The sequence below is a fragment of the Heterodontus francisci genome, chromosome 17, assembly GCF_036365525.1.
Source record: "Heterodontus francisci isolate sHetFra1 chromosome 17, sHetFra1.hap1, whole genome shotgun sequence".
In the NCBI taxonomy this organism is placed as follows: Eukaryota; Metazoa; Chordata; class Chondrichthyes; order Heterodontiformes; family Heterodontidae; genus Heterodontus; species Heterodontus francisci.
In genome coordinates, this window is record NC_090387.1 from 39,411,269 (window position 1) to 39,436,915 (window position 25,647).

The 25,647-nt window shown below is 42.7% G+C and overlaps 1 protein-coding gene across 2 annotated transcripts in view; it reads left to right on the forward strand.

Annotated features, from left to right (window-relative positions):
- ap1g1 (adaptor related protein complex 1 subunit gamma 1) overlaps window positions 1-25,647 on the forward strand; it is a 153,116-nt gene that overhangs the window by 120,589 nt on the left and 6,880 nt on the right. For both annotated transcript variants that reach the window (XM_068049304.1, XM_068049303.1), the window contains exon 20: window positions 17,133-17,234. In XM_068049304.1, coding sequence (XP_067905405.1) covers window positions 17,133-17,234 — 102 coding nt within the window. The remainder of the gene's footprint in view (window positions 1-17,132; window positions 17,235-25,647) is intronic.

Here is a 25,647-nt window from a genome sequence, read left to right on the forward strand (position 1 = left end):
TGATTGAGGTAGCTGCAGACTGGGCTGAATATTGCAGCGGCGTGCTTTGAAGTCGGCAGTCCGCCCGTGTGCAGCCGCCACTGCTGAGCCCCTGCAATATTTTGCGCAGGGACTCATCTAAATGGAGGGGGTGGAGCAGCCACCCTGATGACGTGGGGTGGGGGGGGGGGTGCGGACGCTCCATACCTGTCAGTGGCATCTGGCGCTACTGTGCCATTTTTAAAGGGCTTCAAGCCCTTAGGAGAATTATTAATTTTTAAAGGGAATGAGTGTGAAATAAAAGTTGTATATTAAATAAGATCTTCACTCCCCTCACCCACACCCCCAAGGAATAATCTATTCATTAATAGCATATCCCCCCCCCCACCCCCAAAAAAACTTTTATTCAGATACCTACCATTCCCCACCCCTCCCAACCTTTAATAACTTTAACCCTCAACCCCTTCCGACCATTCGCGCCACCAATACAAAGAGTTTTCACCGTTCCACCCTGCCTCCCAACTTGAAAATTTAACTCGTCCTCTCCTCCGCTCCCCCCCCCCCCCCGCTTTACAACCAGTGTCATGTCTTAAAACTCTGAATGGCAGCCGTAAGATCGGTGTGGGGTGGCCGCCGGGGCTTGGTAAGTTGGTTTAAATTTTTTTCCATTGATTTTAACATGTAAAGGAAGGCTCCGTCGCCACTAGTAAAATGCCGCGGGGCCTCTTCTGCATCAGGGGTCATGGTGGGCCTCTCCCGGAAGAATTTTCCAGCCCCCCGCCATGACCCCTGACACTGGAGAACTCAAAATTCAGCCCACTGTCTCCATTGAGAAGTTCCTATTGTTTAGGGTCAACACACTTCCCATTATGACCTTACTAACTAAACATGGACTACCCTTTGATTTGTAAGCACCCTATGTTTTCTAGCTTCTCAAACCAGGTGTTTTCAATTGTCTTGCATTAAAAACAATTCAATTCCAAATTAAATGTTGCCTCTTGAAAATTAATATAGACCATGAACCAGGCAATCATAACAATAGCCTACTCCCCTTCCTAACGATAGAGGAGTGTATCTCCGACAGTCACTTTTAAATTTCTGTGTTTACCCACACTGTCTGTCTGGCCTTATTGATAGCAAATTGCGGGCCACAATAATTGTAATCACCTGCCAAATTGTGGCAGTAAGGACAAGGGCGCAAGATAATCTCAATGGAATGAGGACCAAACTAAAAGAAATTAAATTCATTTTAGAAACAAAGTTATTGAGGAAAATGGAAAACTTCTAAAAGTGTAACAATGTTACAAGGCCTGGATTTTGTGTTTATAAATAAGGGAGGCTACCAACGCCCTCTGTCATTGAGGTGTAAATCAGTCAGTAACTCCCTGCTACCACATGTGCAGTTAAAGGCAGGAATCAAGAATTGCTGTCTAAGCTTCCTAGCTCTTCCACAAGCTTCATTGGAACAATATCTTGATAATAGAATCGGCATTGAAACACATGGAATGCGTAAAATTGTAGTACTTGGCCACGAGATGCTCACTATACCCACCTGGGTTAGGGTTGTCTATTCCAGTGTAAGTAAATTTCTGACAGCATGATGAGCATTGTTTACTGCTGAGCTCCCTCTCTGGCATTCAAAATTGACTTTTACAAGTGTGGAGTCTCATTCTTCAGATTTTAATTACTGTTGAAAATTTTAAAAATTGAATTTTTTTAACTTCTGTCTTTTATTGCTCTTAATCTCATCTTTATTTCCCTCTTATTTCGCTTTCTGTGCATGATTTGGCATTGAATTACCTATTCCAACTTGCACTTCCTGGTTCAGACTCTGCACTGCTTCAGGAATGATTCATCAGTCTGGTTAAGGAGGTTCCCTGTAGAGGACACTGTGTTGAAATGGATTTCGAATCACTGCAAGTTCCAGTGCCAGAGGCATAGATGGTCTGTGGGCAAGTGTGAATGTAATGACCAGCTGGCACCGTTCATTCGTCACTGATAACAAAATTCAGACCGTTAAGTATGCAAAACAAGCATGGTCCAAAGAAAAATATGTAAACTAAACAACGGTACTCAAGGTGATCAGTGGAATTGAAACGGATATGAGGAAAATAATCTATACAAAGCCTTATGACGAAAAGGAAGAGTATCATTACAAACAGTTAGAAAATGTTGATATAGGCTTAAAGATGTATGATTTTAAATGGGAGTTGAGAGAGGAGCATAACAAAACATCAAACACAGTAGGGCGGCGCAGTGGTTAGCACCGCAGCCTCACAGCTCCAGGGACCCGGGTTCGATTCCGGGTACTGCCTGTGTGGAGTTTGCAAGTTCTCCCTGTGTCTGCGTGGGTTTTCTCCGGGTGCTCCGGTTTCCTCCCACAAGCCAAAAGACTTGCAGGTTGATAGGTAAATTGGCCATTATAAATTGTCACTAGTATAGGTAGGTGGTAGGGAAATATAGGGACAGGTAGGGATGTTTGGTAGGAATATGGGATTAGTGTAGGATTAGTATAAATGGGTGGTTGATGTTCGGCACAGACTCGGTGGGCCGAAGGGCCTGTTTCAGTGCTGTATCTCTAATCTAATCACAATAGAACTTTCTTCACTATTAACAAAGGATTTGGTTAAATCTCTCATGGGTAAAAGTGGTGGGTTGATTGAAAATGACTGGGATATAGTTGAATTGCTTGTTTATTTCCTAGAATTATTGGTGGGGAGAAAAGGTTGGTTTTACTATCCATTTGTCATGTTGAATCTTAGGAATTTCATCAGGAGGTCCCTGAGGTCACCAGCTTTCTGTGTTCTCTATTTGGAAAAGCTTGTGATTTCTATTGCTGTAAAATAATAGTATTCTCCTTTGGAAAGCTACTTGAGAAGTTAGGACAGGGACTCCCTCTGTGTACAAATGTTTGCAGCAGTGCACCATTTAAAAAGTCTAAAAAGCCACTGGGACATTCTAACTTGGATGAGAAAAACGAGAACTGCAGAAGTAAATGAGCTAATGTGTTTTTTTTTATTCATTCATGGGATGTGGGTGTCACTGATGAGGCCAGCATTTATTGCCCATCCCCATTTGCCCTTGAGAAGGTGGTGGTGAGCTGCTGCCTTGAATCACTGCAGTCCATGTGAGGTAGGTACACCCACAGCACTGTTAGGAAGGGAGTTCCAGGATTTTGATCCAGTAACAGTGAAGGAACGGCGATATAGTTCCAAGTCAGGATGGTGTGCGACTTGGAGGAGAACTTGTAGGTGGTGGTGGTCCCATGCACTTGTGTGTAAAGGCCTGATCAATCAGGAAAACAAAACCCGACCCGAACCTGAGAGAACCACATCTGGCCCAACCCAACCACCAGAATGTTCACTTTACCTATCTTCCGATTCCAAATCCGTTTCTTTTTAAACAACCTTTCAAGTCCAATTAGTACTGTGCGTGTCCAACCCGGACTTGGCCTGACCTGACCTTAGCCCGAAAGCTTGACCCGGAAGAGCGACCCGACCCGAACCCGACACATGTCGTCGGATCCTGTCTGGTTCGGGTCAGGTAGCAGGCCTTTACTTGCGTGCACCCGAATAAGTTGGTCTTGCACGATAATGAGGTCAGTTCATTGAGGTACTTTCTGCTGCTCTGAAGGCATAATGTGCATGTGCTTGAAGCATCAAGGGAATCAGGTGCCATTAACCTTTTGCAGGGTAGTTGACCCCGCATGACCCATAGTGCTTTCCCATTTAGGTTACCTGCATAAAGTACTTGTGTGAGGTGGCATGAGAGAGGGAGGACCACCTGGAATTGAAGATCAATGGGCTCTCCCATTCAATGTCCATACTAAACAGGGGTGCTGCACCTGGAGTACTGCTTAGTTTTATTCTCCATTTCTGAAGCCATAATGAACCATGATAATATATTGTACACAGGCTCCCTCGCATGGAATATTTTGGCTGACCAAATTATGGCTTGTGAAGTACCTGGATGTCTTTTAGTCTTTGGGTCCGTGTGTTTGATGATAGGCACCTAGCATCATATTATTGTCGTATCCTGCCTGACTGAGAGGAAGAGCTGAGTTGACTACCACCAGGGTCAATGCTTAGGCCCCTTTTTTTTTTAATCTCTTAACAGCATAAGTGATCTGATGCAGAAAGGGGATAGTGATCATTATATCATAAGGTTTAGGCTGACTATGGAAAAGGACAAAGAGCAATCCAGAGTAAGAATAATTAACTGGGGGAAGACCAACTTCAATGGGGTAAGAATGGAGCTGGGGCGAATAAATTGAAGTCAAAAGCTGGCAGGAAAACTGGTAGATGAACACTGGGCTACCTTGAAAGAAAAGTTAGTTTGGGCACAGTCAAGGTATGTTCCCTCAAAGAGGAAAATTTTGGCAAACAAATCCAGAGCTCCCTGGATGACAAAAGAGGTAGTGATTAAGGTAAAGAAGAAAAAGTATGCTTATGACAGATGCCAGGTAAAAAATACTATTGAGAACCAGGCTGAATATAGAAGGTCCAGAGGGAAGCAAAGAGAGAGCATGAAAAGAGACTGGCAGTTAGCATTAAAGGAAATGCCAAAGTTTTCTATAGGCATATAAATAGTAAAAGGATGGTAAAAGGAGGATTGGGGCCTATTCGGGACCAGAAAGGGGATTTACACATGGAGGCAGAAGGAATAGCTGAGCTGTTAAATGAATACTTTGCTTGTCATTGTCTGGGTTGCAGCATCTTCCTTGGTAATGTTGAAAGAGGAGGTAAGTCAGACACTACAGGGGTTTAAATTGATAAAGAGGAAGTATTAGATAGGCTGTCTGTTCTTAAAGTGGATAAAGCACCAGGACTGGATGAGATGCATCCAGGGATACTGAGGGAAGTGAGGGTGGAAATCGGAGAGGCACAGCCATAATTTTTCAGTCTTCCTTAGACTCTGTGTGGTGCCAGAGGACTGGAGAATTGCAAATGTTACACCCTTGTTCAAAAAAGGGTGTAAAGATAAGCCTAGCAAGTGCAGGCCAGTCAGTTTAACTTCGGTGACTTATAGAAAAAACAATTCGGGACAAAATCAAAAGTTACATGGACAAATGTGAGTTAATTAAGGAAAGCAGCATGGACTTCTTCAGGGAAAATCATGTTTAACTAACTTGCTGGAATTGGTTGAGGAGGTAACAGAGGGTTGATGAGGGCAATGCTGTTGATGTGTACATGGACTTTCAAAAGGTGTTTGATACCGTGCCACATAACAGACTTGTGAGCAAACTTGTAGCTTATGGAATAAAAGGGACTGTGGCAACATGGATATGAAATTGGCTGAGTGACAGGAAGCAAAGAGTAATGGTTAATGTTTTTCGGTCTGGAGGAAGGTTTGTTGTGGAGTTCCCCAGGGATCAGTGTTGGGACCCTTGCTTTTCCTGATATATATTAATGGCTTAGACCTTGGTGTACAGGGCACAATTTCAAAGTTTGCCGATGTTATGAAACTTGGAAGCATTGTGAACAGTGAGGAGGATAGTGTAGAACTTCAAAAGGACATAGGCAAGTTGGTGGAATGGGCAGCCAGGTGGCAGATGAAGTTCAATGCGGAGAAATGTGAAGTGATTCATTTTGGTAGGAAGAACAAGGAAAGGCAATATAAAATAAAGGGTACAATTCTAAAGAGGGTGCATGAGCAGAGGAACCTAGGTATATTTGTGCATAAGTCATTGAAGGTCGCAGGACAGGTTGAGAGTGGTTAATAAAGCATACAGTATCCTGGGCTTTATTAATAGGGGCATAGTGTACAAGAGCAAGGAAGTTATGTTGAAATTGTATAAAACACTAGTTTGGCCTCAGCTGGAGTATTGTGTCCAGTTCTGGGCGCCACACTTTAGGAAAGACGTGAAAGCGTTGGGTAGCGTACGGAAAATGTTCATGAGGATGATTCAAGGGATGAGGAATTTCAGCTATGAAGATAGATTGGCGAAGTTAGGACTGTTTTCCTTAGAGAAGAGAAGGCTGAGAGGTGATTTGATTGAGGGGTCTGGACAAAGTAGATAGAGAGAAACTGTTCCCATTCGTGAAAGGATGGAGAACGAGAGGGCACAGATTTAAAGTATTGGTAAGAGAAGCAAAAGTGACATGAGGAAAAACTTTTTCACTCAGTAAGTGGTTAAGGTCTGGAATGCACTGCCTGAGAACTTGGTGGAGACAGGTTCAATTGAAGCATTCAAAAGGAAATTAGGAAGTTATATGAAAAAGAATGTTTAGTGTTACGGGGAGAAGGCAGTGTAAGAGGTTCCCGCTCCCGTTTTTCCCCCTTACTGATGGTTCTTGACTTTAGGATTTTATAAAAGACAAATTGCACAGACACAGGTTGGGCTGAACCACAAACTTGTTTATTAAAACCCTCCTAATCCCCTGACACAAAGACCTCTAAATTAATTTAAAGGGCACCACATGATTTAAATCCCTCCACGATTTAACCTCGGCTCCCACCCAAACACACAAGTCACCATGATTTATAAACCTTTTACGAAAAACCACAGGCAAAACCCCACGTTTCTGTCCCAAACTCACTCAATTCAAAATCCAAACCCTCCCAGGATTTGGTTGTTACACTAAAAATTGCTTTAAACTCACAACCCCAAATACCCCTTGGATTTTGCTGATAACTTACAATCCTCCTCGCGGTTGGTCCTTGCGGTGAGAATTTGTAGGTCCACAAGCCAAGTTGACCATTCCTGACTCCCTTCCTTGACTGCAGTGCCAAACCCTTCGATCTTGTCCATTTTATGATGATCCTTATCAAAATATCATAAACACATCTCCTGAAGCCATCCTGCTGGATGGTTAGTGCTTAGCACCTTTTAATCTCTTTCATCTGTTAACTGCCTGGTCCAGATAGATCCACTTGGTGCTGATGTTATTTCCATGACTGAAAACAATGAACTCCACCAAGGTGAGGTATTCCAGGCTCCAGAGCTGATATGCATGAAAAGGTTTCTCTCTTGTCTTGATAGGAGTGAATACTGTGGTCTGGGGCCGTTTAGTTGTAACAGTGGCCTCCCCAATTACTTAATTGAGTTACATGATGGCGGTTATCCTGTGTCCCAAATTCCAGTCCTTTAACAGTATCAGTTTTGACGTTGGAATGTTTGAAATTAACCCATCAGAATGCAGCCTGCCTCTGTACTTTGTTTTGAGGTTTGGCTCTCGTTCACAGTACTAGTGTCCGTGGGGGTTGGGGTTCCTTCCCCATACTTCACAAAGTCCAGTTTTAAAGTCCAGTTGGGAGGGTGGAATTCTGATCCCACAGCAGGGGAATGGAACTGAGGGCATTGCTCTTTCAGAGAGCCAGTGCAGACACGATGGGCCAAATGGCCTCTTTCTGCACTGTAATGATTCTGAGAAACCATTTGCAGGCAACCCTCCAGCATCAGTTCTGATGAAAGGTCATCGACTTGAAACATTAACTGTACTTTTCTCTCCACAAATGCTGTCTGTCCTGCTGAGCATTTCCAGCATTCTCTGTTTTTGTTTGTGATAGGGCATAGTATTATTTCAGGAAGACTTTGAAAGGAATCTGTGTGACTAATACAGCACAGAAGACGGCCATTTGACCCATCATCACTGTGCCAACTCTTGGAAAAAGATCTGATTAGTCCCCCTATGCTAATACTCCCCTTTAATTGTTAGCTTCCCGTTAACTTTTATTTCACAGTTTTCAACACCTATCTCTAGTGTGTGGCAGTCAAAATCTGCACCTGCAGGTATATAATGAGAGCCTCAGAACATTGGGTAGAAACAGCACTATTTCATTCGACTCTAATGTCGACAACTAACCACTCTGCTCTAAACTGTGCTGGTATTGAAAAATCTAGCTTTGCATGTTGGTCCATTCAAAAGCACAAATTACACCCCAGCTCAGCCTGTCTGAATTGTACATGTACATTTTTAAGCAGAAGTTACTAGATAGAAATTTGTTAGAGTAATCCTAGCTGATTTTTTTTCTGTCCTTGCCCATTAAGGCCAATTGTGTTGCTACTGCTGCCCCAGCACATGCAGCGAATAAGACAAGCAATTGAATTGCAAGTTGAGATGCCTGTCTTTTTGACAGATATCCAAATGACTTTCACTTCCCACATCCTTTAGTTGCACCTCTCACAAGGACCCCTTCAAATTTTTCAGCCTGTCATTTTGCATGCCAATGGTACTTCAAACATGAGGATTCTTTTACCACAATCATTCTGAATTTACAATTTTGCATTTGTAGAACAGATGTGAATTTGTTTTCCCCCCTCAAATTGCTGTTGTATGGGTAATCAATTTTCCGTTTTAAATGCTAGCCAGCAAAGGAGAAAGAAAAACAAAATGAGATATTGTTACACATGCTACAGTGCAGCTGGCTTTCATACTTCATCATTGGTTTTATAACTACAACTTGGTAGGTTTGTGGAACTTAAACCTCATTAGTTCTGGTGAGAATTCAAAGGTGATGGCTTCTGTTTTGGTTGAGCTGAAATAAATTTCAGGGGTCCTTGTGAGAGGTGCAACTAAAGGATGTGGGAAGTGAAAGCCATTTTGATATCTGTCAAAAAGACAGGCATCTCAACTTGCAATTCAATTGCTTGTCTTATTTGCTGCATGTGCTGGGGCAGCAGTAGCAACACAATTGGCCTTAATGGGCAAGAACAAAAAAAAAATCAGCTAGGATTAAATAAATTTCAGCTCTTTCAAAACTTGATGTTAGAAAGACAGCTTAACAAAGTCGCAAATTCTTTTGGTGTTGAAGGTGCTGGAAAAGATGTAGAACTGGCTGTTGGTATGCATGTGAAAACTGACTGTGCTGGAAGTAGTTTGCTTTGATGTCACCCAGGAGTAGAATGTCGATGATAACTAAGAGGGGGCAAAGCTTTGGAGCCTTGGCTATGCGAAGGTAAATATGCAGGTGTGAGAGAAGATGTATCTCAAGTTGGTGACTAAACACTAAATGAGGATATAACATAGTGAAAATGAACCATGGTGATGCAGTTGAACCTCAGAGGATGAGGGAGAACTAAAAATTATAATCTCTCAAGATGTTATTGCCAAATTTGGTGTGCTAATTTCTGTGCAATGAGCGGGATGGAAACCCAATTGAAAGGACTGCTCAAGCAAGTGTTAGAAACTTCCTCTAAGGTTCCGTCCCTGTCCTAACCTTAACTTGTATCTTCCTCCACTTTCCTATAACCACTCATATCCTCTCCAAGCTCATCTTGTACATGAGATCCACCTCCCTTGACCCTATTCCCACTGAAGTTCTGACCCAACTTCCCTTCCTGGCTTCCATCTTAGCTGATATTGGTAAAAGTTCTGTCTCCTCAGGTACTGTCCCCCTCTCCTTCAAATCTGCTATCATCACCGCACTCTTCAAAAGAAAAACAACCCTTAACCCCTCTGTCCTTGAAAATTACTGCCCCATCTTCAACCTCCCTTTTCTCTCCAATGTCCTTGAATGTGCTGTCACCTCCCAAATTGGTTCCCAGAGTTCCATGTTTGACTCCCTCCAATCAGGTTTCTGTCCCTGCCACAGTACTGAAACAACACTTCACAAAGTCACAAATGATAACCTGTGTGACTAATAATGGTAAACTACTTCTTCTTGACCTGTCTGCATCCTTTGACACGGTTGGCCGACATCATCCTCCTCCAACTCCTCTCCACTGTCGTGCAGCAGGGTGGGACTGCACTTGTCTGCTTTCATCCTTATCTATCCAGTTATAGCCAGACAATCACTTGCAATGGCTTCTCTTCCTGTTCCCACATTATTAACTCTGGGGTCCCGCAAGGATCTATCCTTGGCCTCCTCCTGTTTCTCATCTACATGCCGCCCCTCAGCAACATCATCCGGAAATGCAGCATCAGTTTCCATACGTATGCTGATGACACCCAGCTTTAGCTCACCACCACCTCTCTGACCTTCCACTGTCTAAATTGTCAAATTGCTTGTCCAATATCCAGTATTGGATGAACAGAAGTTTCCTCCAACTAGATATTGGGAAGACCAAAGCCACTATCTTCCATCCCTGCCGCAAACACTCTTCTCTAGCCACCAAATCCATTTCTCTCCCTGGCAACTCTCTGATGCCTAATCAGATTGTTCACAACCTTGGTGTCATATTTGACCAAAGTGAAGCCCAAGATCAGCATCGTATTGAATGGGGGAGCAGGGGCCATATGGTCTGCTCCTGCTCTTATTTCTTTTGATCTTGTGTAGATGAGCTTCTGACCATATGCGCCATCGTTAAGACCATCTATTTCCATCTCCATAACATCGCCCGACTCTACCCTACCTTAGTTCATCTGCTGAAACTTTCATGCATGCCCTTGTTGCCTCTAGACTTGATGATTCCAATGTACTCCTGGCCAGCCCCCCATCTTCCACTCCATAAATTTGTCATCCAAAACTCTCCCCATTGTCCTGACTCTCACTAAGTCCAATTCACCCATCACCCCTGTGCTCACTGACCTACTTTGACTCTCAGTTAAACAACACCTTGAATTTTCAAATTCTCATCCTTGTTTTCAAATCTCTGCATGGCCTTACCCCTCCCTATCATTGTAATCTCCAACCCTCCAGTCCTTGATTCTGGCTTCATGAACATCTCCAATTTTAATTGCTCCAGCATTGGTGGCCATGCCTTCAGCTGCCAAGGCCCTAACTTCTAGAATTCCCTCCCTCCACCTTTCCACATCTATAAATCTGTTTCGCCATTTAAACGCTGCTTAAGCCATACCTCTTTGGCCAAGGTTTTAATCAGTTTGAGGGAAAGAAGAACGGGTCCAAGACTAGTATTTTAAACTTAAATAAGGGCAACTATGAGGGCATGAAAGCAGAGCTAGCTAAAGTGAACTGGCAAATTATGTTAAGTGATAGATCAATAGAGATGCAATGGCAGACATTTAAGGGGATATTTCAGAATACACAGAATAGATACATTCCAACGAGAAAGAAAAATTCCAAGGTGAGGACCTGCTATCCATGGATAATTTAAAAAGTTAAAGATAGTATTAGACTTAAAAAGCATATGATTGTGAAAAGATGGGTGGCAGGTCAGACGATTGGACAGACTATAAAGAACAGCAAAGAATGACTAGAAGATTAATGAGGGAAAAATCCGTACAAGAGAAAGCTAGCTAGAAATGTACAGATAGTAAGAGTTTTTATAGATTTTTTTTTTTAATGAGTTATCGTGAGTGTGGGGAATTAATAATGGAAATAAGGAGATGGCAGATGAATAGAACGAGTATTTTGCATCCGTCTTCACTATAGAGGATACAAGTAACATCCCAGAAATAGCTGTAAATCAGGAAATGGAAGGAATGGAGGAACTCGAGAAAATTACAATCACCAGGGAAGTGGTACTGAGCAAATTGTTGGAGCTGCGGGCGACAAGTCCTGACGGACTTCATCCTAGGGTTCTAAAAGAAGTGGCTAGTGAGATAGTTGATGCGTTGGTTTTAGTTTTTTTTTAGTTTTTAAGATACAGCACTGAAACAGGCCCTTCGGCCCACCGAGTCTGTGCCGACCATCAACCACCCATTTATACTAATCCTACACTAATTCCATATTCCTACCACATCCCCACCTGTCCCTATATTTCCCTACCACCTACCTATACTAGGGGCAATTTATAATGGCCAATTAACCTATCAACCAGCAAGTCTTTGGCATGTGGGAGGAAACCGGAGCACCCGGAGGAAACCCACGCAGACACAGGGAGAACTTGCAAACTCCACACAGGCAGTACCCAGAATTGAACCTGGGTCGCTGGAGCTGTGAGGCTGCGGTGCTAACCACTGCGCCACTGTGCCGTCCAAAATTCCCTAGATTCGGGGAGGTTCCATTAGATTGAAAAATAGCGAATGTGCGTCCCTTATTCAAAAAGGGAGGGAGATGGAAGACGGGAAACTACAGGCCAGTTAGCTTAACATCTGCCTTGGGGAAAATGTTGGCTATTAAAGACGTTACAGCAGGGCATGTAGAAAAATTCAAGATAATCAGGCAGAGTCAATGATTTTGTGGAAGGGAGATCATGTTTAACCAATTTATTGGAGTTCTTTGAAGAAGTAACATGTGCTGTGGATAAAGGAACAGCTGGATGCACTGCACTTAGATTTCCAGAAGGCGTTTGATAAGAAGTCACATCAAAGGTTATTGCGGAAAATAAAAGCTCATGATGTAGGGGGTAACATATTGGCATGGATAGAAGATTGGCTAGCTAACAGGAAACAGAGCAGGCATAAATGGGTCATTTTCTGGTTGGCAAGATGTAACAAGTGGTGTGCCGCAGGGATCAGTGCTGGGGCCTCAACTTTTTACAATTTTTATAAATGACTTCGATGAAGTGATTGAAGGTATGGTTGCTAAATTTGCTGATGTAAGTAAAGGAAAGTAAGTTGTGAAAAGGACATAAGGAGGCTTCAAGGGGATATGGATAGATTAAGTGAGTAGGCAGTGATCTGGCAAATGGAGTATAATATGGGAAAGTGTGAAATTGTCCACTTTGGCAGGAAGAATAAAAAAGAAGCATATTATCTAACTGGTGAGAGATTGCGGAGCTCTGAGCTGCAGTGGGATCTGGGTGTCCTAGTGCATAAATAGCAAAAGGTTAGTGTGCAGGTTCAGCAAGTAATTAGGAAAGCTAATAGAATGTTATGTTTTATTGCAAGGGGAATTGAATACAAAAATAGGGAGGTTATGCTTCAATTATACAGGGCATTGGTGAGACCACATCTGGAGTACTGTGTACAGTATTGGTCTCCTTATTTAAGGAAGGATGTAAATGCGTTGGAAGCAGTTCAGAGAAGGTTTACTAGACTAATACCTGGAATGGGTGGATTGCCTTCTAAGGAAAGGTTGGACAGGCTAGGCTTGTATCCACTGGAGTTTAGGAGAGTAAGAGGCGACTTGATTGAAACATATAAGATCCTGAGTGGTCTTGACAGGGTGGATGTGGAAAGGATGTTTCCCCTTGTGGGAGAATCTAGAACTAGCGGTCACTATTTTAAAAAATAAGAGGTCGCCCATTTAAGACAGAGATGAGAAATTTTTTCTCTGAAGGTCATGAGTCTTTGGAACTCTACCTCAAAAGGCAGTGGAAGCAGTGTCTTTAAATATTTTTAAGGCAGAGGTAGATAACTTTTCACCCCCTTATCAAGAATTTATCGGGGGTAGGCGGGAATGTGGAGTTGAGGTTATAGTCAGATCAGCCATGATCTTATTGAATTGCGGAGCAGGCTCGAGGGGCCAAGTGGCCGCCTACTCCTAATTCGTCTGTATGGTCATCTGCCCTAATTCCTTTGTGGCTTAGTGTCAGATTTTGTTTAACACTCTTGTGAAATGCTTTGGCGTGTTTTACTACGTTAAAAGGTGCTATCTCAATACAAATTGTTGTGGCTGCCAGTGTATTGTTTTCCTATGCAATGCATCAGAGTTGGGGCTGGTAAGGCAGCCATCTTGGCTCCCCGCAAAATTTGTCTCAAAGCATGTAATCCCAAGTTGAGGTCATAATTTTGCCCAAATCGAAAAAAATTAGAAGTCATCCTGTCTGTTCTGTGTACCTCTAGATAGTTCATTGGAGCACATTTGGTAGTTACTTGCAAGTAAGTGGCATGTTAAGCCTTCAGGCAGCAAATAGCCTAACTGCTGTAAGGGTGAAAAGTAGTATGATAACAAATTCTCCCTGTCTCCGACTGTACCCCACTTCATTAAAAAAGTTTGAAGTTCCAACAAAAGAAGGCATAATTCCTACTACTTTGTATTGTTCAAAATAAAGACAAAATTTTGCTAGCTGTTAAGAGAACTGATGCTGTTTCAAGAAATTGCTATGTATAGGAATGACAAGTTGGGCAAAGGGCAATAGTTTGATCAAGTAAATGGCTATTTAATGTATGGTCACTGGGCAATCACCAGACCAGTTGGTAAACTCAGTAGAAAGGCCTTGGTCTGCAGGAATTGAGGCCTCTGTTCTCTCGAATGAAAAGTTTCTCTGCTGCTTGGTTTGCACTTTGCATTTTGGATTTCATTAAATGATTACCTATCTGCACCTCAGTGAATTGAGTTTGCAAATTGTTGGCCAATAAGATCGAGTCAGAGTTTTACAGCACAGAAACTGGCCCTTCAGCCCAACGCACCTGTGCCGACCATCAAGCACCCATCCTAACTAAGCCCATTTCCCCGCACTTGGCCCGTAGCCTTGTATGTAATGGTGTTTCAAGTGCTCATCAAAATAAAGATAGGCAGTTCAAGTTTTTATTCCATTTTTTAATTTTAAGAAAACTTACTTTTGTGGCTGTCGGTGTTTTGGATGTTTAGTTAAGGAAGACCATGTTTACATTGAGATGGTTACAATTGTGCAAAAGTCAGAAACAAAGTCAGACCACGATAATCTGCCAATATTCCCTATAGTTCTCCTGATAGATATTCCAAAAGTCCTGTCTGTGGGGAAAGGTGATTTTGCAAGATTGGATTATCGCCATTTGAGAGCTTGGCAACTTATGATCCAATTCTGAGTTGCCCATTATTGTCACCTTAAGTGATCAGGATTGTGTTGGCTTCCATGTGTAGCCTGTACATTACCTGTTGTAATTGGCATATGCCCCCTTTGTGTATAATGCTATTTACTGTGGAGAAATGCATCTAGAAAGTGAGTGATAGACTAACCCATGTGGAGTAATCACTCCTGTGGGTAAACCAAATGCATTCATGTCTACATCTGGGAATTGACAGGTGAGTGCTCTTCGGCCTAGCAAGGAATTTTCAGAATAGTTGATTGCAGGGCATAATTATTTTGACTTGCATTCCTCCAAACTTCATCCGAAGGAACGGTGTAATTTGAGGAACATGTATGGAATGATCTTAAACTGCTCACCCCACCCGTGCACACTCAGTGGTAGTTCTATTATGTACTTTACCACCACCCTAAAATCCATAACCACCACAATGTTGTCGGACTGCTTTATCAATAACAAGTCATGCATGAGCCAGAACCTTCTCTGTCTAAAGGTTGAAACCACCTTATTTGACTCCTGCCAAAAGCTGTCTTTGTCCCAACTCCATCCCTCTGCCTGGCTGTTTACTCAGGCTAAACCAGATAATGAACAATTTCCTATTTTAAAATGAGACCTCACTAGACAGAAGCAAAATACTGCAGATGTTGGAACTTTGAAATAGAAACAATGCTTTGATGAAAAGTCTCTCTCCATAGATGCTGCCAGACCTGCTGAGTATCTCCAGCATTTTCTGTTTTTACCTCACTAGACAATTTTGGTTTTGCAGATGGCAAACAGTGGGGTGAGTTTCCCTGCTATAAGATTGCTTGCTGTATATTCGGAGCAAGCTGCTAGTCATGGCAGACCGCAAAATCTTTATATGCAATTCCATCAGGCTGTTTTATCAGTGCAAACACACAATACTATGGATGCTGGCAATACTCAGGTCAGGCAGCATCTGTGGCGAAATGAAGTTAATGTTTCAGGTCGATGGCCTATTGTCAGCATTTTCTATTATGCACTATATCAGTGCTTCCTTTCTATTAGGAGCAGTGTTCTGTTGGGGTTCATTCTTGCTAAGTTAGAACTATAGACAGTGAAGAGAGGCTTCCTCTTCAAACTCAATTTCAACATGGCAACTGAATCTGATGCTGCAAGGTAAACTACCCTTTTAGTTTACAACTAAAATGGACTGCCATGAAAATAATAACATTTTTGCAATGCTTAAGAATTTGAATTTCATAGCTATTGATAATCCTTTATTCAGACACGTGAATAACAATTTTAAACCGTAAGTCCAAATTATGTGCTTTTCTATCTGATCAAAACTGCAATAGAAAAGTAATTTGTGATTTTATTTTAATGCAAAGAGTTATAAAGTTGAGAGTAAACTCCTCTTAGCCTTGGATCTTGTTTGGCCACCCATTTCGTCATTGCTGAGGGAGAATTAGCCCAAAGTTGTGAAGGGTGACAAATAGTGGCAAGAAGGTGCCGCCTTCACCCTTTATGTATAAAATTCTTCCGTTTTGGGATAGAGTCAGCTTCTACATAACCAAGTTTACCACCCTTTGGACATGGTCCTGCAGTAACTGGATTAATCAGTGTCATCGTTGATGATTACTGCAGGTATGCAAATAATACAAAGCACAAAAGCAAAATTAGGAATAAGCCATATGGCCCCTTGAGCCTGCTCCACCATTCAATAAAATGCCTAATCTTTGACTTCAATACCAGTTTTTCATCTGATCCCCATAGCCCTTGTTTGCCTTAGAGTCCAAAAATCTCAGTCTCAGTCATCAATATAACAACTTAGTATCCACAGCCCTCTGAAATAGAGAATTCCTAAGATTCATGACCATCTGAAGAAATTTCTCCTCTTCACAGTCCTAAATGGTGGACCCCTTATCATGAGACTATGCTCCCTAGTTCTAAATCTCCAGCCAGGGAAGCAGCGCCTCTCCATCTACCCTGTCAAGCCCCTGGGGCCTTTATATGTTCCAATGAGATGATCTCATTCTCCTAAACTCCAGAAAATATAGGCCCTACCTTCTCAATCTGTCCTCATAGGACAGCCCTCTCATCCCTAGAATCAATCTAGTGCACCTCCATTGCACCCCATGTAAGGCAGATATATCCTTCCTTGGATTTGGAGACCAGAACTGTACATAATCTCAAACTGCAGATGCTCGAAATAGAAAATAAAAACAGAAAATACTGGAAACACTCAGCAGGTGAGGCAGTGCCTGTGGAGAGAGAAACAGATTTAATGTTTTGGGTTGATTCCCCGTTCAATTTCAAACCAGGATTTTAAGGTGAATGACAGTCTGTTAGCACACTATGCCACTCAGCCCTAATGGTTTGTGCTCATGCTGTAGGAAGAGTAGTTTTATTTTTAAAATGAACACACCCAATAATGTCATTTTTATGCTGTTGTTTTATCATAGTTACAATATAAATATCTCTGAAAATTTTAATCGAATGCAGGTTATTGTGTAGTATGACATAGAATAAGTAACACTTAGTCATTAAAGACAAAGCATTCACATAAAAGTTCTGGAAAACTACAGTAAGAATAGTTTATGCTAAGATGATGGCTATTTCACGGGTGCTATTTCAGTAAGTATTTTTGATCAACTAAATTGTGATTTTGGTTTACAGGTGGGACCATGCCGTTAAGTGTCCAAGCACCACAATTTTCACAGACGCCATTTCTGTTGGATGGCTTAGCATCACAGCGAGTTTTCAATGATCTAGCTTCAGGTATATGTTTTTTCCTGGAATTCCAGTGTATGGTCAAATTTCATTTTATGCTACTTTTCTTTCCTGTAAGCACCTAGGTATAGTTCCTTGTACACTGATTATTTTACAGTTCTCTCCCAAGTGATCGTTTTTTCTTTATTCATGAGAAGTGAGCATCACTGGCAAGGCCAGCATTTATTGCCCATCCCTAATTGCCCTTGAGAAGGTTGTGGTGAGTCGTCACCGTCAAATGCTGCAGTCCATGTGGTGAAGATACTTGCACAGTGCTGTTAGGTGGGAGGTTCACAGATTTTGACCCAGTGACAAAGGAAGAAAGCAATATATTTCTGAATCGACCTGGTGTGTGACTTGGAGGGCAACTGAGGGAATTGGAGGTGATGGTGTGCCCATGTGCCTGGTGCTGTTGAAGCCTTGGTGAGTTGCTCCGTTGCATCTTGCAGACAGTACACACTGTAGCCACAGTGCGCCAGTGATGGAAGGAGTCGATGTTTAAGCTGGTGAATGGCGGTCAAGCAGGCTTCTTTGTCCTGAATGGTGTCCAGATTCCAGAATATGTTCTTGATCTCTGAATATTCATAGCAAGTCCTAACAAGCCCATCCTGTAATATCTACAGAAGTCATAGTAGCAATTAGTATTGGAAATCCTGGACAATGTTTCCTCCATGAAACAGACAGAGAAAACAATTGTAATGCCTCTACTGCCATCCAGGTTGCAATTAGCTGACTCTTCTCATATGGTCATGTTGGCTCACCTCATCGAGCCACCTGGAAGCTCAGGTCAAATTTTGTTTTTGTTGAGCAGTTCAGAGTCTGCAGGACAGCAACAGGTCATTCAGCCCAACTAATCTGTGTCAGTCTTTATGCTCTGAGTTAGCTTCCTCCCACCCTGTTTCATCCAACCCTATCAGCATATCCTTTCTCCCTCATTTCCTGATCTGATTTCCCCCTTAATTGCAGCTATACTATCTGCCTCACCTGTTCCTTGTGACAGTATGTTGCACATTATCACCACTCTTAGCGGAAAGACATTTCTCCTGAGTTCCCTATTCCCTAGTTAGCTTGCTATCCATTCTGCTATTTGTTTCCTGACTTGACATTATGATTTGAGCAGTAAGTCTATTATGCGGTGCTGGATCAAAAAGCTTTTGAAAATCTAAACATATAGCATCTACTGCATTACCTTTGTCTACTCTTTCTGTTATTACTTCAAAGAATTCTGTAAGGTTGGTCAGGCATGACCTTTCCTTTAAAATCCATGTTGATAACTTTTTATTTTTCAGTTTTTGGGTGCTTTTCTATTGCATCTTTGTATATTAATTCCTTTTATCTTATCTACTGCCAGCATTAAGTTAGTTGGTTAGAGGTTCCCTAGACTTGTTCTAGCTGCCTTTTTTTTTAATGTAAGAAAAACATTGTCTGTATGCCTGTACTTTAGCTCTGTTCCATTTACTAATGAATTGCTGCTTCTATCCTTTCCCTAAGTCCTTTTAACATATTGGATGAAATCCATCCAGACCAGGGGTTTTATGTTAGTTTAGTTTAGAGATATAGCACTGAAACAGGCCCTTCGGCCCACCGAGTCTGTGCCGACCATCAACCACCCATTTATACTAATCCTCCAGGCGCGTATCCATTGTCTCTCGAGATAAGGAGGCCCAAAAGAACACTAATCCCATATTCCTACCACATCCCCACCTGTCCCTATATTTCCCTACCACCTACCTATACTAGGGGCAATTGCCAATGGCCAATTTACCTATCAACCTGCAAGTCTTTGGCTTGTGGGAGGAAACCGGAGCACCCGGAGTAAACCCACGCAGACACAGGGAGAACTTGCAAACTCCACACAGGCAGTACCCAGAATTGAACCTGGGTCGCTGGAGCTGTGAGGCTGCGGTGCTAACCACTGCGCCACTGGGCTCTCCAAGTTTGATTTAGTTTTTCCATTATCGCCCCACCCCTCCCCACCTTTCTAAATTAAATGTCTTTATATCTTTCAAGTATACCAGTTACAAAGCTGTCCAGCGCAGGTTTCCCTGGAGAGGTGACTGTAGCAATAATGAAACAAAAGCAAAATAGTGCAGATGCTGGAAATCTGAAATAAAAACAGAAAATGCTGGAAAAACACATGTCAGCCAGCATCTGTGGAGAGAAAAACAAAACACGTGTCAGGTCAATAACCTTTCATCAGAACTGGAAAATATTTGAGGCTTTTATAACTATAAAGCCAGAGAACGGGAGAGGGAGAAAGAGAGATGAGGTCCTGCAGGCAGATTTTAGGGAGCTAGGAAGGAGACTAGCAAGCAGTAATCTCTGGACAACTCGCGGTGTCACAAGCCAGTGAATAAAGAAATAGGATAGAGAAGATAAATGTGTGACTGGATAGATGGTGCAGGAGGGAGGGCTTTAGATTCCTGGGACATTGAGACTGGTTCTAGGGGAGGTTGGACCAAAAGAGGCTAGACAGGTTGTACTGTAACAGAGCTGGGACCAATGTCTGCGCAGGTTGATTTCTAATACTGTTGGGGAGGGTTTAAACTAACTAGGCAGTGGGGTGGGAGCCAGGATGGAGCATTAGAAAGGAGAAACAAGGTGCACAAAGGATTGACAGACAGACAGCACCAGGGTAAGAAATAGTAAGGTATTAGGTGTGATCAGAGTAAAAGGGAATGCAATGTTTAAATTAAGTTTACTGTGCATGTATGTGAATGCACGGAGTGTGATACATGAGGTTGGTGAGTTGCAGGCACATATAACCAGATGGGAATATGATATGGTGGTGATGGAGACCTGGCTGAAAAAGGACAGGACTGGACTCTAACTGTTCCTGATTACGAGGTGTTCAGGAAAAATAGGGAAGGAAAAGAAAGGAGGAGAGTGGTAGTATTAAGGATAATACAGTTCTGGAGAGAGAATGTCTTAGAGGGGTCAAAGACCGAAACTATTTGGTTAGAGCTAAGAAACAACAGAAGTAGCATCACGACTGGGCGTATTCTATAGGCCACCAACTAATGGAAAAGATATAGAGGAACAAATTTGCAGGAAAATTTACAGAGGAGCAAAAATTATAGAGTTGTGATGATGGGGGACTTAAAGTATCCTAATATAGACTGGGATAGTAATGGTGTAATGGGCAGAGAGGGGATGAGTTGTTCAGGGGTAAATTGTGTTGAACTTGCTTGAGTTTTTTGAAGTAACAGAGGGTTGACTAGAGTAATGCAGTTGATTATGGTGTGTATGGACTTCCATAAGGCATTTGATAAAGTGCCACATAATAGGTTTGTCAGCAAAGTTGAAACCCTTGGAATAAAAAGGGCGTGGCAGTGTGGATACGAAGTTGGCTGAGTGACAGGTGACAGGAAACAGTAGTGGTGAATGGTTGGTACTAGGACTGCTGCTTTTCTTGGTCTATATTAATGACCAAGACTTGTGTGTGCAGGGCGCAATTTCAAAATCTGCAGATGACACACAATTTGGAAGTATTGTGAACTGTGAGGATATGGTGATCGACTTCAAGAGGACTTAAACAGACTGGTGGATTGGGCGGATATGTGGCGAATTAAATTTAATGCAGAGAAGTGTGAAGTGATACATTTTGGTAGGTAGAGCTAGGAGAGGCAATATAAAATAAAAGGAGCAATTCTAAAGGGGGTGCAGAAACAGAGACCTGGGCGTATATGCAAATCATTGAAGGTGGCAGGGCAGGTTGAGAAAAAGGCATACGGGATCCTGGGTTTGATAAATAGAAGCATAGAGTACAGAGGCAAGGAAGTTATGATGAACCTTTAAAACACTGGTTCGGCCTCAATTGGAGTATTGTGTCCAATTCTGGTCACAGCACTTTAGGAAACATGGGAAGGTTTTAGAAAATGGTTCCAGGGGTAAGGACTTCAGTTACATGGATAGATTGAAGAAGCTGGGGTTGTTGTCCTTCAAGAGAAGGTTGAGGGGAGATTGGAAAGAGGTGTTCAAAATCATGAGGGATCTAGACATAGTAGATAGAGAGGGAAAGTGCTCCCATTGGTGGAATAGTCAAGAACCAGAGGACACTGATTTTTTTTTTAAGAAAAGGTTGAGTGGCAAAATAACAGCGACATGAGGAACTTTTTTTATGCAGCGAGTGTTTAGGATCAGGAATGCAGTGCCTGAGAGTGGTGGAGGCAGATTCAATCATGGATCAAAGGGGAATTGGATAATCACTTGAAAAGCACAAACTTGCAGGGCCATGGGGGAAGGGCAGGGGAGTTGGACTAGCTGAGTTGCTCTTACAGGGAACCGACATGGACATGACAAGGCTGCTTGGTGGCCTCCTGTGCTATAACTGTTCTATGATTCTAGCAGCGGCAGGAAAGGAACAGGATTGGATGGCAAGCAGGAATGATTAAAAGGTGCAAGGCAAAAGGAGGTGATAATGAGACAAGAATAGAAACAAAAGATGGGCAGACAGGCCCCAGAGTGCAGGCCACCACACCAGCTGTATACTTATAGTGGATTCCACGCGTCGGCCCACACCGCCTTCACTTGTGTTGGTTCTGGTGCTGCCACCCCATTACCAGCATCTATTATCCGAGAGAAAATGAGAGTGGTGGAAATGGTCTAAAATTGTTCAACTCGTTGAGGTTGAAGCCGTAAAATGCCTAATAGAAAGATGAGGTTCTGCTGTTTCAGCTTGTGTTGAGCTGTTTTGAAATACTGTAGGAGGACAAGTAACAGTAGACACATTATCAGAAAAAGTTTGACAGAGCCACATAATGTACTAGGATAGGTGACCAAAAGCTTGGTCAGAGGTAGGTTTTAAGGAGCATAGAATCATAGAAAGTTTAAGGCACAGAAAGAGGCCACTTGGCCCATCGTGTCTGTGCCGGCCAAAAATCGATCCACCCATTCTAATTCCACCTTCCAGCATTTGTTCCGTAGCCCTGCAGATTATGGCACTTGAGGTGCATATCCAGACTCCTTTTGAATGAGTTGAGGGTTTCTGCCTCAACTACCCTTTCAGGCAATGAGTTCCAGATCACCACCATCCTCTGGGTGAAAAGGTTTTTCCTCATCTCCCCTCTAATTTTTCTGCCAATCACTTTAAATCTAAGTCACTGACCTCTTTGCTAAGGTGAATAGGCCTTTCGCCTCCACTCTATCCAGGTCCCTCAAAGTTTTGTACATTTCAATCAGATCTCCCCTCAGTCTTCTCTATTCCAAGGAGAACAACTCCAGCCTATCCAATCTTTCCTCAAAGCTGCATTTTTCCAGTCTTGGCAACATCCTCGTAAATCTCCCCTGTAGCCTGTCTAGTGCAATTACATCCTTTGTGTAAGTGAGGTGACCAGAACTGCACGCAGTACTCAAGTTGTGGCCTAACCAATGAATTATATAGTGCTGACATAACCTCCCTGCTCTTCTATTTTATACCTTGGCTAATAAAGGAAAGGATTCCATATGCTGCCTTAACCACCTTATCGACCTGTCCTCCTACCTTCAGGGATCTGTGGACATTCACTCCAAGGTCCCTTACTTCCTCTACAGTTCTCAGTATTTTCCTATTAATCGTGTATTCTTTTGCCTTTTTTGACCTCCCCAAATGCAGCACCTCACACTTCTCTGGGTTAAATTCCATTTGCCACTTTTCTGCCCATCTGACTAGACCATCAACATCTTCCCGCAGCCTAGAGCTATCTCGCTATCCACCACACGGCCAATCTTAGTGTCATCTGTAAACTTCTTGATCATGTCCCCTACATTTATGTCCAAATCATTAATATATACCACAAAAAACAGGGGACCCAGTACTGAGCTCTGCGGATCGCCACTGGAAACAGCCCTCTGGTTGCGAAAACACCCGTCAACAATTACCCTTTGTTTCCTGCTGCTGAGCCAATTTTGTATCCACCTTGCTGCATCCCCCTGGATCCCATGGGATTTTATTTTTTTAACCAGTCTGCCATGTGGTACCTAGTCAAAAGCCTTGCTAAAAATCCATGTCGACCACATCAACTGCAATACCCTCATCTATCTTCCTTGTTACTTCAAAAAATTTGATCAAGTTGGTCAAACAAGATCTTCCCTTAATAAATCCATGCTGACTATCCTTGATTAACCTGTGCCTTTCTAAGTTACAGTTTATACTGTCTCTCAAAATAGATTCTAATAATTTTCCCACTACTAAGGTTAGACTGACAGCCCTGTAGTTATTTGCTGTATCCCTTGCTCCCTTTTTAAACAGAGGTACAACGTTAGCAGTCCTCCAAACCTCCACCACCACACCTGTATCCAGTGAGGATTGAAAAATGATGGTCAGACTTTCTGCTATTTCCTCTCTTGCTTCTTTTAACAGCCTGGGGTACATTTCATCCAGCCCTGGTGATTTATCAACTTTCATGGATGCTAATCCCATTAATACTTCCTCTCTCCCTATGTTGATCACATCCAATACATCACACTCCTCCTCCTTCTTAACTACAGTATCTGCATCGTTCCCCTCTTTTGTGAAGACAGACGCAAAGTATTCATTAAGAACAATGCCAACATCTTCCGCCCCTACACATAGGTTACCTTTTTGGTCTTTTATGGGCCCTACTGTCTCCTTAGTTATCCTCTTCCTCTTAATATATTGATAAAACATCTTTGGATTCACCTTGATTTTGCTTGCCAATATTTTTCATGCCCTCTCTTTGCTTTCCTAGTTTCCTTTTTGATTGCGCCCCTCCACTTCCTATATTCCTCTCTGCTTTCTGTAGTATTGAGTTCTCTGTGTCGGACTTTCTGCCTTATCTTACCAGTAAGCTCCCTAACATCCATGGGGCTCTAAGATTTGGCCATCTCACCCTTTTTCTTTGTGGCAACATGTTTACTCTGAACCCCTTGAATCTCCCCTTTGAATGCCTCCCACTGTTCTGACACTGATTTACCTTCAAGTAGCTGTTTCCCATCCACTTTCGCAAAATCACTGCTCATTTTAGTAAAATTAGCCTCGCCCCAATTGAGAATTCTAACTCCTGTTCTTTCTCTGTCCTTTTCCATAGTTATGTTAAAACTGACTGAATTATGATCACTACCACCAAAATGCTCTCCCACTCCTTCCACCTGCCTACCTTCATTTCCTAAAGCTAAGTCTAAAACTGCGCCCTCTGTTGTTGGACTTGCTACAAACTGGTCAAAACAAGTTCTCCTGAATACACCAAGAATTCTGCTCCCTCGATTCCTTTCACACTAAAACTATCCCAGTTAATATTGGGGAAGTTAAAATCCTCTATTACTGCCCTATTGTTCTTACACTTCTCAGAGATTTGCCTACATATCTGTTCTTCTATCTCCCTCTGACTGTTTGGGAGTCTATAGTACACTCCAAGCAGTGTGATTGCCCCTTTTTTGTTCCTTAGCTCAATCCTGATGGCCTCATTTGATGAAGCTTCCAACATATCATTCCTCCTCAAAGCTGTTATAGTTTCTTTGACCAAAATTGCCACTCTCGCTCCTTTCTTATCCCCCTATCGCGTCTGAAAACCCTGTTAATTGGGAGTGTTGAGCTGCCATTCTTGTCCCTCCTGAAGCCATGTTTCTGTAATAGCTATGATATCATATTGCCATGTGTCTATCTGCCCCCAGCGCATCTGCTTTATTTGCTATACTCCTTGCATTGAAATAGATACCCTTGAGCACTGCCAAACTCTCTTTATTTTCTAACCTTTGCTTCCTCTGTCTTCCAAACTCATCCATTAATTTTCTGCCTTCCATTTTCATTTCTGATTTTGTCCCAACTGAGTCTACCCTCAGGTCCCCATCCCCCTGCCAAACTAGTTTAAACCCTCCCCAAAAGCACTAGCAAAACCCGCAAGGAACTCAGTCCTGGCTCTGTTCAGGTGCAACCCATCCGGCCTTTACAGGTCCCATCTCTCCCAGAGCCTGTCCCAGGAATCTGAAACCCTCCCTCCTGCACCATCTTTCCAGCCACACATTCATCTCTCTTATCTTCTATTTCTTTACTCACTTGTGCATGGCACTGGGAGTAATCCGGAAATGACTACTTTTGAGGTCCTGCTTGCTAATTTCTTAACTAGCTCCCTAAATTCTAACTGCAAGACCACATCCATCTTTCTACCTATGTCGTTGATTCCGATGGTAACCATGACTGCTGGCTGTTCACCCTCCCCCTTCAGGATGCTGTGTAGCTGCTCAGTGACATCCCTCACCCTGGCATCAGGGAGGCAACATGCCATCCTGGATTCACGTCTGCAGCCACAGAAACTCCTCTCTGTTCCCCTGACTATTAAATCGCCTAAAACTATGGTTCTTCCAGTCTTCCCTACCCCCCCTGTGCAGCTGAGGCACCCGTGATGTCGTAGCCTTGGCTGTGGCTGCGCTCACCAGGTGAAGCATCACTTTCCTCAGTATTCAGAACTGAATACCTGTTGGAGAG